This window comes from Hordeum vulgare, chromosome 2H (genome assembly GCF_904849725.1).
Source record: "Hordeum vulgare subsp. vulgare chromosome 2H, MorexV3_pseudomolecules_assembly, whole genome shotgun sequence".
In the NCBI taxonomy this organism is placed as follows: domain Eukaryota; kingdom Viridiplantae; phylum Streptophyta; class Magnoliopsida; order Poales; family Poaceae; genus Hordeum; species Hordeum vulgare.
In genome coordinates, this window is record NC_058519.1 from 565,444,715 (window position 1) to 565,459,149 (window position 14,435).

At 46.3% G+C, this 14,435-nt stretch overlaps 2 protein-coding genes across 3 annotated transcripts; both read left to right on the plus strand.

Annotated features, from left to right (window-relative positions):
- The first annotated feature begins 2,133 nt into the window (after window positions 1–2,133).
- Window positions 2,134–5,262, plus strand: LOC123427294 (mRNA cap guanine-N7 methyltransferase 2). Of its 2 annotated transcripts, none has more exons than XM_045111298.1 (12): window positions 2,134–2,434; window positions 2,564–2,662; window positions 2,770–2,848; window positions 2,948–3,045; window positions 3,130–3,201; window positions 3,286–3,395; window positions 3,774–3,884; window positions 3,967–4,059; window positions 4,170–4,238; window positions 4,400–4,488; window positions 4,567–4,646; window positions 4,730–5,262. In XM_045111298.1, exons 2-12 carry the CDS (start codon window positions 2,582–2,584, stop codon window positions 4,856–4,858), a joined length of 1,011 nt encoding a protein of 336 aa, XP_044967233.1. In that variant the 5' UTR covers window positions 2,134–2,434; window positions 2,564–2,581; the 3' UTR covers window positions 4,859–5,262. The 2 variants fall into 2 exon arrangements, with proteins under 2 accessions (XP_044967233.1, XP_044967235.1); XM_045111300.1 differs by having other exon boundaries at window positions 4,733–5,262.
- Window positions 5,263–9,958: 4,696 nt separating this feature from the next.
- LOC123427295 (cytosolic sulfotransferase 8-like) lies at window positions 9,959–11,164 on the plus strand. Its single transcript, XM_045111301.1, has one exon. It carries the CDS (start codon window positions 9,963–9,965, stop codon window positions 11,031–11,033), a length of 1,071 nt encoding a protein of 356 aa, XP_044967236.1. The 5' UTR covers window positions 9,959–9,962; the 3' UTR covers window positions 11,034–11,164.
- Window positions 11,165–14,435: the final 3,271 nt, after the last annotated feature.

Genomic DNA, 14,435 nt, shown 5'->3' on the forward strand with positions numbered 1-14,435 from the left:
CCGTTCAACCCCACCGCGTCCCAGTTGTCTCCGCTGTTTTCTTGATTGGTTTCATCATATGGTGCTAGGATCACATCATCGCCTATGAAGTTCCATGGGACATCACGCATGACCCTCTCCCAATCCCGAGACAAGTGAGTTGAATAGTGTAGAGATTGTCCTCTAGAGGCGTGAACTTTGCTCCTTGTGCTATGTCCCATGTAGATCGCATATTCCGGTAGAACCATGTTTGTATCTTTGGCAAAGCGATCCATCTAGGCACTTTCGGCGATGCCTCCTATTCATTGAACACGACGTCGTTCAGGTCCTCCTTGCGCAGGCCGAGATCCTCCATCATCCTCCCAAGATCATTGATCATGGCCGATCCCAAAGCTTTGGTCGAAGACATCTAGATCACTAACACGGTGAGTGAACAAATCAGGCCCATTATGGAAACCCTACTTCCAATGAACCACAAGAGAATCAAACAAGAGCGGGCAATGATCCCACGATCATCCCTTATTCGCTCTGAGTCATAATCCGGGAAGGGAACCAACAGCAAGGAAACAAACAACTCGACGACGACGAAGATCGCCCCGGGAGAAGAGAGACCTATCTCGAGGGAAAAAACGTTGTTAGAAATACAACGAATTGTAGGTGACTATTGCTAACTAGGTGTTTTTTCACGTGCGCAAAATTTTGAGGGATTTTTCATAAGCATATTTTTTGAGGGGTAAAGCCAACTTTATTCATAGAAATTAACTACAAGTGGGATACAATTCAGGTCATGGGGTTGGATAAACCAAACATTATCGCCAGACCTAGATGGAGTGTATACTTGGCTATGCTATGTGCTTCATGGTTGACAACATGATCTACGAAAAAAATACAATTAAAAAGAGCCCAAGATGATTTAATATCACTAACTATAGCATCGTTCTTGCCGTGACCCCCTTACTTAGAAATGCAATGCCCTCCCGGACCCGGTAAGCTATTGTTTCTAGCACGACTGGGTCATCCACACATGTAATAACCAATGATAAGCTTCCAAGATAATTTCCTGCACTGTATTGACACACTCCAGCTGCCTACCCCTCTCCTGTTGATCTATCCGCCGCGTCAACATGGATTTTTTGCTTGCACGGGTGGTGGTGCTCTTGGGTAGCGACAAAGAGGTTGTGGCCCTGGTACTCCGGCTGTCCTTGCTATTTGTTTCTCATTGTTCACATTCAAATCCACTATGAACTTCATGATAAAAGAGTATATGGCCTGCGGAGATTGGAAGATACCTTCATGTATTGCTTTTCGCCGTGAGTGCCATATCGATCAAAGGGTATCATATAACAAGGTGAAGAGCTTGTGGGGTAGTGATTCCATCAATGTAAACAACCAGTGCTTAGCATTCGGTTCTGAAGTTGTCGCAAGAGTATGTGCTAGTTCATCATCCACGAGAGTCCAAATACATCTCAATGGCGTGCACTTCAACAACGAATGCCTTTATGAATCCAGTACCCCACACAATTCACAAAAGGCCGTCATTCGCCATGTGCCGATGAACTCTAACATCTTTCGTAGGAAGGGACTGTTTTGAAAATCTCCAAAGAAATATTGTGACTTTTCGAGGTATTCGAGCCTATCACAATGTTTTCCACGCTCCTTCTTCAATTGAAGATCGTGGATTCCCTCTAGCCATGCTTCCCTCATGTGCCTGATTGCCACAAGCATTCCATACGCACATTTAACAGTGAAATTGCCATGGTTCTCAAAGTTCCAACACCAGAAATCAGCGATATTTTGATTATTTTTTTAGGGGTATCAGCAGTATTTTCAGGAAAACACTATTTGCCGCACGTTGCCGCAAATTGCCGTGGTTTCGCACAAATAAACGCGAGCGAGGGATGATCTGGGACGACGTAGAGAAACCCTGGGGATGCCGGTTTTGGAAACCTTCTAGACTTTTCCACCCAGTTTTTTCTGATTTTTCTTTTTTTCGTTTTACTTTTACTTTTTTTTTTTGCTTCAAAAATGTTCTCATCAAGATTTTCGTACGCAGATTTGCATACGGAGAAGGATCCCAACTTCAAAGCGGGCTCTGTCGCGCGACTCAGCAAGTCGCTCTGGCCTGCTACTGCGGCCCAGATGGAGGCTCGTTAGTTGGCCCAGTTACGAGAATCATATCGAGAGCGTCGTCTTCAGCAGCACCCCGCCGTTCTTGCGCGCCGCCGGAGCTTCTATACGCGCCGCCGGAGAGCCCGGGGACGTACCCCAGGTGAGGGTACGGTAAATCCGCCACCCAAAGCCCCTCCCCAGGGTTTCTCTACAACGTCCCACACCGGCGCGGCACCTTAGGCGCTCCGCCGTGCCCTACCTCTCCGCATCGCCGCCATCGCCGTTTCCGTTCAACCCCACCGCGTCCCTCTTGTCTCCGCTGTTTTCTTGATTGGTTTCTAATAAGGTATGAGCAATTTATTACATCCATGATTTGTTAAACCCCGCTGAACCTCGAGAACTTTTGAGCGTGCACCGGCACACCGTCCAGATCCGCCTCTGAATTCTCAACCATCGTCTACGTGTTAATCTGCAGCTGCAGCAGAGACAGTGCATGGCGGCGGCACCACATCACCTGCTCTATGAATTCGCCAAGGCTGCACTTATCAAGATATTTGCATTTCCTTATGCCACGGTCTGTTACACGCTCCTCTGTTTCCTGATATCCAATTCATTCCGGTTAAACGGTTAGTGAAGAACTAAGCAGCAGAAATTTCTTTTACCCGTTGTGAAATGCTGAAGGTCTGCGACATGTACTGCAACGGCGGCGCTGATACAGAAAAGTGGGCTGATGCGCAAGCTGGTCACTACATAGGAATTGGTAGGCCGAGCTCACTATGACCTGAGCCTCTCCTTGGTTACTTTGTTGGGACTACCTGAAATCTTTTGCCTATAGTGAGTTTACTGCTTTCTGTGATAGACGCTTCTGCGTCGGCTGTCAGCAGTGATGCCCGTGAACTATGGGAGACCAAATGGAAACCTTTCACCACTGAATTCATCGAGTTGAATCCTTCTGCTGTAATCTCCTTTCGCCACCCCTTCTTAGTTACACGAAATTGAAGTGTTCAGAGCTGATGGCATGTATGGTGGTCTGTATAACAGGATGACTTTGAAGCTCAATTGCAAGAAAAGGGCATCCAAGCGGATATAGTTTGCTGCATGCAGAATTTACAGGCAAGATGGCTTTTCTCTACCTCTAGAATTCGGTATATTATTAAGCTTTGCTAATCTTCAAAGTTTATCCATGTTGAAAGATAGTTATGCTTTGAAAGTGAGGAGCACGCAAAGAAGCTTCTCAATAACGTATCATCCTTGCTCAAACCTGGAGGATATTTCATTGGCATAATTCCTGATTCATCTACATTATGGTATGCCTCCTCGTGGATTTGCTGTCACGACTTGATGAATTTTTTTCGGGTGTTGCTAGGTCTCAGTCGACTGAGATTTAATCAAGTCTCAGTCAAGTGACATAACATGGTACAGAGAAAAAGAAAAACCGATAAGAAAATTTTGCACAGATCACGATGTAAGATCTCATGGATATAGCATCGACTGAGAATTAACGAAGTCTCAGTCGACTGAGACTTAGCAAGACTGATTTTCTTTCTGGACAAAGTTTGTAAGCCCTGGGCTTGCAATTTATTTTAGTTACTGTCTAATCTTTAATATGCGCTCTTGAATTAATATTTAGCTTGAACACCTCTATTCTGACTCTTTATGACCTGCATGGTGTTTTAATTTTGTAGGACGAAATATCAAAAGAATGTTGAGGCTTCACATAATAAGGGTCTGAAGGTTGTTCCAAATAGCATCCGCTCTGAGAACTATACAATTACCTTCGAAGTCGAGGAAGAAAAGTATGAGCTCAACTTGTGTATTATTTACGTCCGAAAAGGTTTGCTATCTTGAGGTTGAGGTATTACATTTTGAATGGTGCAGGTTTCCTTTCTTCGGAAAGAAGTACCAACTTAAATTTGCAAATGAAGCAATGTTTGAAAATCATTGCCTGGTCCACTTTCCCAGCCTTATGAGGTTACAATTTCTCATTCATTTTCAACATTTTGTTTTATAGTCTTTGGTTCACGTAAACTCCAACAACTTGGGTCACAGGGTTTTCACAATATTAACATATGTTGGAGCAGATTAGCAAGGGAGGCTGGACTTGAATATGTGGAGATTCAGAATTTAACTGAGTTTTATGATGACAACAGGTGCTCGTATCTTATAAATATTTCTGTGCAGTAAATTTGTTGTTTATTTGCATAAGTTACTTCATTTTTCTCCTCTTTTCGAAAGAACTATGATGTGATTACTAACACCAGTAAATGGTAGATGTATCTGATGATTTATTTTGGTTTTGACTGACCTCCAGAACACAGTTTGCTCCAATGCTTGGTAGTTGTGGTGCTAGCTTGGTTGATCCTCGTGGGAAGCTCGTTGCTCGTTCCTATGATATATTAGGTGGTATATCTTTTTTTCTCGTGCACTGGGTTCATTGTAACATCCCAATTCGCTCAGTGCTTAATCTGATTTGTGCAGGGTTGTATTCAACTTTTGTATTCCAGAAGCCTGACCCAGATGCAATACCACCTGTTGTTACACCTGACCCAGATGAAGAGGTATGCTCTTCCTTGGCAAGCAGCACTAGATTTTTTGTTTACTGCCTCAGTGTAGAATATTAGTTAACCCCTAATTGAAACAGCAGGAGCGGCTCTGGAGGCAGCAGGCAGCAATGGATGATTTGAGGCGCCCACAGGCAGAGGTGACTCCAATTGACCCTGATCAGAAAGGGATCCTGGGCCCAGGACCTGCAGATATGAGGCTTAATTAGTTTGCCAGAAAATTCAGATGTAGATATAGACTTGGGGGAATTGTGCTCCCTCAGCTGATGGTGCATGGTCATGCTGTGACATCCCCTGTGTCACCTAAGTTGATCTGAAGCTCTTGTCAAAAAGGGAAGGAAAAAGGTTGATCTGAAGCACACGCACGTGGTTGATGCGAGTTTTGGGCATTCGTTGAATTCCACCAGGCCAATTTCCATGCGTGCTGTCATCACCAGTAGTGCAATTTCAAGCCATGTTGCATTAGGTCTTAGTAGAAGGTATTTTTTGTATGTAGATGTACACTTAATTTTCGTGCTTTGTCTAACACGACTTGTTAAAATTTTGTGGTAGTGTGACTGTGAAAGACTTTTTTTATTTGAAACAGAGGCAAAAGCTTTGCTTTTTTCACTAATTAAGAAGAAGATAGTTGCCAAGTTAATTGCTGGAAAACCAAGCGAAAACTGATACATAGAGGGCAAAGCCCATACTAGAAGGAGAAACAAAAGAACCGAGTGAAGACAGATACATAGGGACTTCAGGCTCATCTATGAAGCGCGTGATAAGAACAACCTCAACTTAAGCGCGATAAGAACAACCTCAATCTAAACCGTAGACTTATGGAGCTGTCGATGCGGCTGGACTAAAGGAGATAAAATGCAAAAATCGCCGCTACACTTGGAGCAATGAACGCCAGATCCTACGCCCTTGTCAGCATACATAAATTCTTCTGCAACCAGGCGGAATCCCTCTTCCCTTCTTTCTCGCTGATGACGGCCTCTACGGCTGCGTCCGATCACTGCCTGTTGGTCCTTGCAGACACCAACGCCTTGCCTCGCCGGGCGCTCTTGAAGTTTGAGAGTTTCTGGCCTCGCTTCCATGACACGGTGGCAAATACTCGGAACAGACCGGTGCAGTCAACGTGCGCCTTTCAGCGCCTCCACACAAAGATGACGCGTATGGTGCAAGACCCTAAAACTTGAAGCAAATCCATCTTCAGTGATGCAAAGCTCCAATTTCATATAGCAGCTGAAATTGTGCTTCGACTAGATGTAGCACAAGAAACCTGTCGCCTTACAAATGTTGAATTCAACCTCAGGAAGCTGCTAAAGCTTCACATTTTGGGCCTTGCGGCGGTTGAGCGTGCCCGCAGACGCCAAGCTTCTCGCCTCACCTGGCTCCGAGTGGGAGATGCGGGAACAAAATTCTTCCATGCAAAGATGCGATCGCGCACGCGGAAGAACTACATTCACAACCTTCAGGTGGGTGACGCCATCGCCACGGTGCACGAAGAAAAAGAGGGAGCCATCTACCAACACTTCAACGATAGTCTAGGCTCCAAAGCTGTTCGACCGCTCGGCATCAACTGACAACGACTAAATATGCCCACGGTTCAAGGAGGAGGCCTTGACAACCCTTTCTCTTAAGATGAAATCTGGGAGGCGATCAAGGCTTCCCTGTTAGAGCAGGCCCCTCGCCCGGACGGCTTTAGTGACACTTTCTTTAGAGTTTGCTAGCCGTTGATCAAGACCGATGGCCTGCAAGTTTTCAACAAATTCTACCACATGGCAAGAGGCGACTTCAACAATCTGAACACTGCCATGGTGTCTCTCATCCCCATAAAAATGACGCAGGAAAGGTACAAGACTTCAGGCCAATTAGCCTGATACACTCAGTTGCGAAACTAATAGCCAAGGTGCTCTCCATGTGGCTAGCTCCGGTGATCCACAACATCATCTCGCATGCACAATCGGCCTTCTTACGCTCGAGGTGCGCGCATGATAGTTTCCTATATGTGCAGAATGCCGTCAGATCTCTACATCGAAAAAAGACACCGGCCGTGCTGTTTAAGTTAGACATCGCCCGAGCTTTCAACAACGTCTCTTGGGAATATCTGCTGGAGCTGCTCCAAGTTCTTGGTTTCCCGACACGCTGGCGGGATTGGATCGATGCTTCTCGGCACGGCATCATCATCCTTCCTGCTTAATGGGACTGTAGGACAGCAGATTTGCCACCGCAAGGGCCTACGACAGGGAGACATGCTTTTGCCCCTCCTCTTCATCATTGCGGTCGATCCTCTCCACAGGCTGCTACAACAAGCGACAGAGCTAGCCCTCTCGCCCCTACCACGTAGAGACATCTCCCTCAGAGTTAGCCTTTATGCTGATGATGTTGTAATCTTCGCCAACCCTGATAGAGCGGAGGTCGACGCCCTGCTTGACATCCTCCATGATTTTGGACTCGCAATAGGACTACAAGTAAACCCCTCAAAATCAACTGTCACCGCTATCCGCTGCGAGGAGGTCAACTTGCATGAAGTTCTGCTATTTTTTTGGGGGGGGGGGGCAACAGTGGGTTTTCCCTTAAAATACCTAGGCCTCCCACTAACCCTCTCCAGATCGTGCTTTGTCCACATCCAGTTCATACTGGATCGGACCAGAGCAAGACTTGCGGGATGGAAGGGCAAACTCGTGTCTATCGCTGGCAGGCGGGTATTGGTCCGCAACGTGCTAAGTGCGCTGCCGACCTTTGCCTTGTGTGTGCTTTGAGCGTCGATGAAATTTCTTGCTGAAGTGGACAAGGTTCGACGAAGGTTTCTATGGACACAAGAAGAATAAATTAATGGAGGAAAGTGCAAAGTCAACTGGCTTGTGGTCTGCTCTCCAACTGAAAATGAAGGACCAGGAATATTGGACATGAATCATTTCAGTAGAGCACTCTGGCAACTGCTATGCGACGACGGCGACAGGGCCTTGTTCAGCGCCTCGACCTCGGTCACACCGGAAATGGTGAAACAACATCCTTTTGGCACTGCTCGTGGACTGGCTCGGGCAACGTGAAGACGACTTTCCTCACACTTTTTAAGCACTCTACCTGAAAGAACATATCGGTCAAAGAAGCCCCGGCAAACAATACACGGATAAAAGATCTAGCGCACGGAGACACCCATCACCTTTGGGTGGAGGCAATCTGCACAGGTGGTTTCAAACAAGAGATTTGCAGCTGCAAGACCAAGCAAGAGACACCATCAAGTGGACACATGAGGCATCAGGAATGTACACTGCCAGCTCTGCATACAAGGTCCAGTTTCAAGGTTTCATGAAATCAGATTTCATGAAACTAATTTGGAGCACTTGGGCACCTGCTCGGCTGAAGTTTTTCACATGGCTGCTTCTGAAGAACAGGCTATGGTGCAATGATCGTCTGCAAAGAAGGGGATGACCAAACGGATACTTCTGCCAGCTGCGCGTCAGAAGTTTGGAGTCCTCTGAATATTTGTTCTGGCAGTGCTGATGTCGAGTGTAGTGTGGACTGCGGCGGCGGCCGATAACAGTTGTAGCTCGCTCCATCCAAGCAAGTGACAAAACAAGACCAAACCGACGGCATCATAGCTGAAATGATCAGTGGAGCAAGCCCTGGACACAAGAAAGGCCATCAAAACCATGATCATCCTAATTATCTCTGAGCTCTGGAAGGAGAGAAACTATTGTACTTTCAGAAATAAGGTACCATCGCTGACAAGCATCAACACGGCTATCAGAAGAACTCTTAAGTTTTGGCGCCAAGTGGGAGCAACATTTTTGGAGCACCCTTTTGGGGATCCTCCATGAGATAGTGTGTTAGTTTTGCCGTTGTCTTTTCTTTTCTTCTTCTTACCTCCTTGATCTCATGATCGAAACCACCCTTTGTATTCCCATTTGCTCTTTGCTATCAATCAATCCAAGCCAGCCTTCCAGCTGGATCTTTAAAAAAAACATCTTGCAGAGTTGTCCCTCATGGCGACACATACCACCTGATTGGCATTCTTGATCTTCTCCGCTTTGAATAGAAGCGAACTAGTCCCAAAATAAAGACATATTTCAGATGATACATCTATTTGTGAAAACAGTAAGACTTTGTTTGGATCCATGACAAATGAGCGGGATTGACATGTATTGGCAGGGATTAAACCCCGTCTAGTTCAAATTTCCTCCAAATTCTCTTCAATCCACTCCAATTCACTTGAAGGGTGGTTTAACCGAACATGACCTAACCGTTGTGCTGAATTCATCAACTGTCACAACATAACATGGATGCGCGTGATAATCTACCAGGAGGTAAACAAAAGTTCTCACGAACTCAAAACATAAATATACCAGCTGATTACGCAAAGTGGGAATATGGTAAATGCCGTTGCGAGTACTATGGAAATACTCCATCGGTTCCTAAATACAGTATAAGTCTTTTAAGAGGTTCTACTATAAGATATATAAACATATTTCAGAGTATAGATTCATTCATTTTGCTTCGTATGTGCTACTCCCTCCGTCCTAAAATAAGTGTCTTAATCTTAATACAACTTTGAATTAGAGCTAGTATAAAGTTGAAACACTTATTTTGGGATGGAGTGAGTACCTTATTACTTTTAAAAAGAAACTTATATTTAGAGATGGAGGGAATATAAGCCATATATACTCAGGTTGCTGGAGAAGACGCCAGATGCAGGTTGAGGACCGCCATCCGGCACGTCGTCCAATCACCGTCGATTGGAGAGAGGGCATCTTGTATCTGCTTGAGAGTTACTACAATTTTAACAAAAGTTCAGACGAACTCGACATGAGTGTACTTAGGGGCTGTTGGTTTCCAGTCTAAGGTTGTCACGTCTAACCTTAGTCATGCCACAATACCTTAGGCATATGTTTGGTTCATTGCCACATTTATGACTTGCCACATTTTTCTAGTTATATGATCCACATGTCATATACTTAAATTTTTGACAAATTTTACCACACTTGTAGTATTCATTTTGTTAGCCACATTTTTTATGGCAGCCACACTTTCTTAAGATTAGTTATGACAAAGTTAGTCATAAATCAAACAGGCCCTGAATTACTGCCAGATTACACCAGGTGGGGCTTAGATAATGCTGTGCCAGCACCACTGGCACCAACTGCCAACTACATTTCGTTGTCATTCGAATGGGCGTTTTGTTTATCTGCGATTTTGTCGTGCAGATTGGTGGCAGGCTTAATTGCAGTCATAGTCACGTATAGGTTGTCGAGAGTAATGTATACTGCTACTCTTCAATCACTTCCTATATAAGATAGATAAAATCAGATAGGTTATACAGAGTATATGCTACGGGCAGTTACATTGGCTGCAGGCTCTCTGTGCGATACGATGTCTTCCTCCTCCTCCATGCAGATCTCTCCACCGCAAGAAGGCTACGATGCCAAAACCAACGAAGAGCTCTACCAGCGGTTCACCAACTTGGTGTCCTCCTGGCCGTGCTCCGCAGCCCTCTCCAATTACCAGCTCTACCGGCACGACAATGGCTGGCACAGCAGCCTGGCTCCAATGGTCGGCACCATGGTCGCCGACGCATGCTTCGCCGCGCGCCCCTCGGACGTCATCGTGGCCACGCTGCCCAAGTCCGGCACGACGTGGATCAAGGCGCTCCTCTACTCCACGGTGCACCGGAGGGAGCACCCCGCGGACTCCCCCGGCCACCCGTTCAACACCCACGGTCCTCACGAGTGCATCAAGTTTCTCGAGTACCAGCTCTACACGAGGAACAGGATCCCGGACCTCGACGAGCTCCCGGACCCAAGGCTCTTCGCCACGCACGTCCCATTCGTGTCGCTGCCGAGGTCAGTCATGGCGTCGGGCTGCAGGATCGTGTACGTGTGCCGCGACCCCAAGGACACCCTGATCTCGCAGTGGAACTTCGCCAACAAGTTCAGGGTCAGGGACGGACTGGAGCCGCTCACCGTCGAGGCCGCCGCCGACTACTTCTGCGACGGCGCGTCGCCGTTCGGGCCGTGCTGGGACCATGTCCTCGGGTACTGGAGGGCGCACTTGGCGAACCCGGAGCAGGTGCTCTTCTTCAGGTACGAAGAGATGAGTCGAGACCCCGCGACGCATGTGCGGAGGCTGGCGGAGTTTGTTGGATGTCCGTTCAGCGTGGAGGAGGAGGAAGACGGCGTGGTGGACGCCATCGTCAAGCTGTGCTCGTTTGAGCACATGGCCGGGCTCGAAGCGACCAAGGGCGGCAAGACAGAGCTCACGTTCGGCGTTGTGGAGAACAGCTCGTTCTTCCGGCGCGGCCAGGTCGGGGACTGGGAGAATCATCTGTCGCCGGAGACGGCGGGAAAGATCGATGCCATCACGGAGGCCAAGTTTAAGGGCTCCGGTCTCTCTGTGTAGATGGTGCATGTCACTCAATATCATTTGCAGATTTGTTTGCAAATTCACCCCTCTTGAGATTTTACCGTCAATGTACCATGAACTTATAAAGTACCAATAATCATACGTTCTGCAATAGGTTCAGTTGGAAACTGATAGTACACTGTTGAAGTTTAAGATTTTTTCCGGTAAAGCTATCTGGCAAACATTGGCAGGGACCAAATCCAGGCGAACGCCCTTAGAACCGTGTATACAGATGAAAATGATAATTCATGTATACAAACAGAAGAACTTTAAATGACATGTGTCCATGGCTACAAGCTAAATTCGACGGTGTCGTTTTCTTTTAAAACAGGCATCGGCTAAGCCCGAAATAGGGCTCGAACCTAGCCTGCCTTTGAATTAACAAAGCCATCAATCGTTCAGAATTAAAAACAAACGTTCATAGACAAAGAAAAAGACAAATATAGAGCGAGAAGATAAAATGACGTTGGAAAACAACAAACTAGGCCTCACACGTTACAAACAAAGGAAATAAAAAATGATGTATGAAGTCGTAGACACCAAAGTCCTCCTCCGTGAACAAAGCGTCGGAAAAAATAACACACCGGCTCGAGCCCTATCTAAGCCAGACACCAAAACACCAAGTCCTAAAGCGGTTAGACATGGGTCCAGTGCAACCAAAAAGACGAAATCACTATTCTGACCTTATCTGCGATCTTTGTCACAAACTAAACTTGACATGGAAGTATTTCACGATGAGACTCTTCTGGCAACGCCACAACCCGTGGTGTTTCTGACCAACATAGAAACTCTGATCTAGATAGTGTTGCTGCCCTCGAACACTGCTAGGCCGAACACGATGTCAAAGTCCTCATATTCATCTCATATATAAGATGAGTATGAGGAGTGTCCGGGCGTGTCCGTTCAATAATTCGGTATCCGTCACATATGATTAAACTCAACACAGAGTTTTTTTTCTTTATTATTTCTTTTTTTTATTTTTTTTCATCAATCACATGCATGTTACTAGACATATAAGGTAAAAAAAAATAAAAAAATGGATACATGATTGAAAAAATAAGGAGTTAAAGTAAACATGTTCGACGTTGACCGGATGCGTCCGCGAACATTTCAAAGGTTAAATTTGTCAAAAAGAAAAAAAATGCTCCATATGCATTGTGAGAGCAACTCCAATGGATCGACCTAAACGGACGACGTTTTTGTTCGTTTTTTGTTCGTTTGGGCCGGCCGGCCGTCCGGCGTCCGCCCTGTTTTAGATTTGGGTCGGTAGTGCACCCAACGCGCCGATACATTTCATGTCCGCACATAATTTTTAGAAAAGGCCCACGACCATAGATCATGCCAGCGACCATGTCTCATGCCAACACCATGCCAGCACCGGCATACAATCACCACACAGTTCATGCTGACGCACTCGTCAGCGGCCTGCATGCATGCCAGCACACAAAAAGGGGTGGGACTTGAGTTTGACCACGCCATCGCGGCCCCGTGGTCATGCTAGCACACCTGCTCGCATACAAAAAAGGCCTGCGGCCATAGATCACTCCTCGACGAACTTGAGCATGTTGGCGTGCATCTTCTCGAACCACGGTCTCTTCCTTGGCGACACGGTGTTGAGATCCACCTTCATGATCTCCACCCCCGATCACCATGCTCGCGAGAGCCACTTCTTTTGCCTCGGTCTTGACGTTAGCGGCCTCGATCTCAAGCATCTTGGCTTGTTTCTCCATCTCTATCTTAAGCATCTTGGCTTGCTTCTCCGCTTCCATCTCAAGCCTCCTCCTTTGGATCTCTATGAAGGCGTTCATTTGCTCTTGTTTGTAACGTCGGCGCTCCTCCTCCCTTGAGTCCTTCTTGTTCATCATGCCCTTCACGCTTGCGATCAAGGCGTTCAACGTCGCATCCCGCGTGTCCTCCTTATTGGAGTTGGTCTTCCCTTGCGTCCATGCGTTCTCGCCATCCCCAACCTCCTCCACGGCTTGCTTCTATTGAAATATGCCCTAGAGGCAATGATAAATAATTATTATTATATTTCCTGTTTAAATATAATCGTTTATTATCCATGCTATAATTGTATTGAATGAAAACATAGATACATACGTGGATACATAGACACAACAATGTCCCTAGCAAACCTCTAGTTGGCTAGCCACTTGATCAAGGATAGTCAAGGTTTTCTGACTATGTGCAAAGTGTTGTTGCTTGATAACTGGATCACATCATTAGGAGAATCATGTGATGGACTAGACCCAAACTATGAACGTAGCATATTGATCGTGTCGTTTTATTGCTATAGTTTTCTGCGTGTCAAGTATTTGTTCCTATGACCATGAGATCATATAACTCACTGGCACCGGAGGAATACCTTGTATGCATCAAACATCATAACGTAACTGGATGACTATAAAGGTGCTCTACAGGTATCTCCGAAGGTGTCCGTTGAGTTAGTATGGATCAAGACTGGGATTTTTCACTCCCTGTGACGGAGAGGTATCTCGGGGCCCACTCGGTGATACAACATCACACACAAGCCTTGCAAGCAATATGACTAAGTGTAAGTCACGGGATCTTGTATTACAGAATGAGTAAAGAGACTTGCCGGTAACGAGATTGAAATAGGTATGCGGATACCGACGATCGAATCTCGGGCAAGTAACATACCGAAGGACAAAGGGAATGCCATACGGGATTATATGAATCCTTGACACTGAGGTTCAACCGATAAGATCTTCGAAGAATATATAGGATGCAATATGGACATCCAGGTCCCGCTATTGGTATTGACCGAGGAGTACCTCGGGGCATGTCTACATAGTTCTCGAACCCGCAGGGTCTGCACACTTAAGGTTCGACGATGTTTTAGTATACTTGAGTTATATCTGTGGTTACCGAATGTTGTTCGGAGTCCCGTATGAGATCACAGACGTCACGAGGGTTTTCGGAATGGTCCGGAAACGAAGATTGATATATATGATGACTTCATTTGGTTACCGAAATGTTTTCGGGCATTTCCGAGATTGTACCGGGAGTGACGAATGGGTTCCGGATGTTCACCGGGAGGGGGGACAACCCACCTGGGGGAAGCCCAAAGGACCTAGGGGTGGCGCACCAGCCCTTAGTGGGCTGATGGGACAACCCAAAGGGACCTATGCGCCAAGGAAGAAAATCCAAAGAAAAGAGAAAAAAAGGAAAGGTGGGAAGGAAGAGAAGGACTCCACTTTCCAATCCTAGTTGGACTAGGATTGGAGTAGGACTCCTCCTCCTCCCTGGCCAGCGCACCCTTGAGGGCTTGGCCCTCAAGACAAGCCTCCTTACCCCCTTCTATATATAGTGGTGATTTAGGGCTGATTTGAGACAACTTTTGTCACGTGCAACTCAGATCTAGACACCATAGTTTTA

Bases quoted from the DNA above. Each gene is read 5' to 3' on its own strand.
- LOC123427294 (XM_045111298.1), top strand. From the start codon at position 2,582: ATGGCGGCGGCACCACATCACCTGCTCTATGAATTCGCCAAGGCTGCA. The intron at 2,849-2,947 runs GTAGGCCGAGCT...TTTCTGTGATAG, and splicing joins TGGTCACTACATAGGAATTG to ACGCTTCTGCGTCGGCTGTC. The intron at 4,489-4,566 runs GTGGTATATCTT...TGATTTGTGCAG, and splicing joins TCGTTCCTATGATATATTAG to GGTTGTATTCAACTTTTGTA.
- LOC123427295 (XM_045111301.1), top strand. From the start codon at position 9,963: ATGCTACGGGCAGTTACATTGGCTGCAGGCTCTCTGTGCGATACGATG.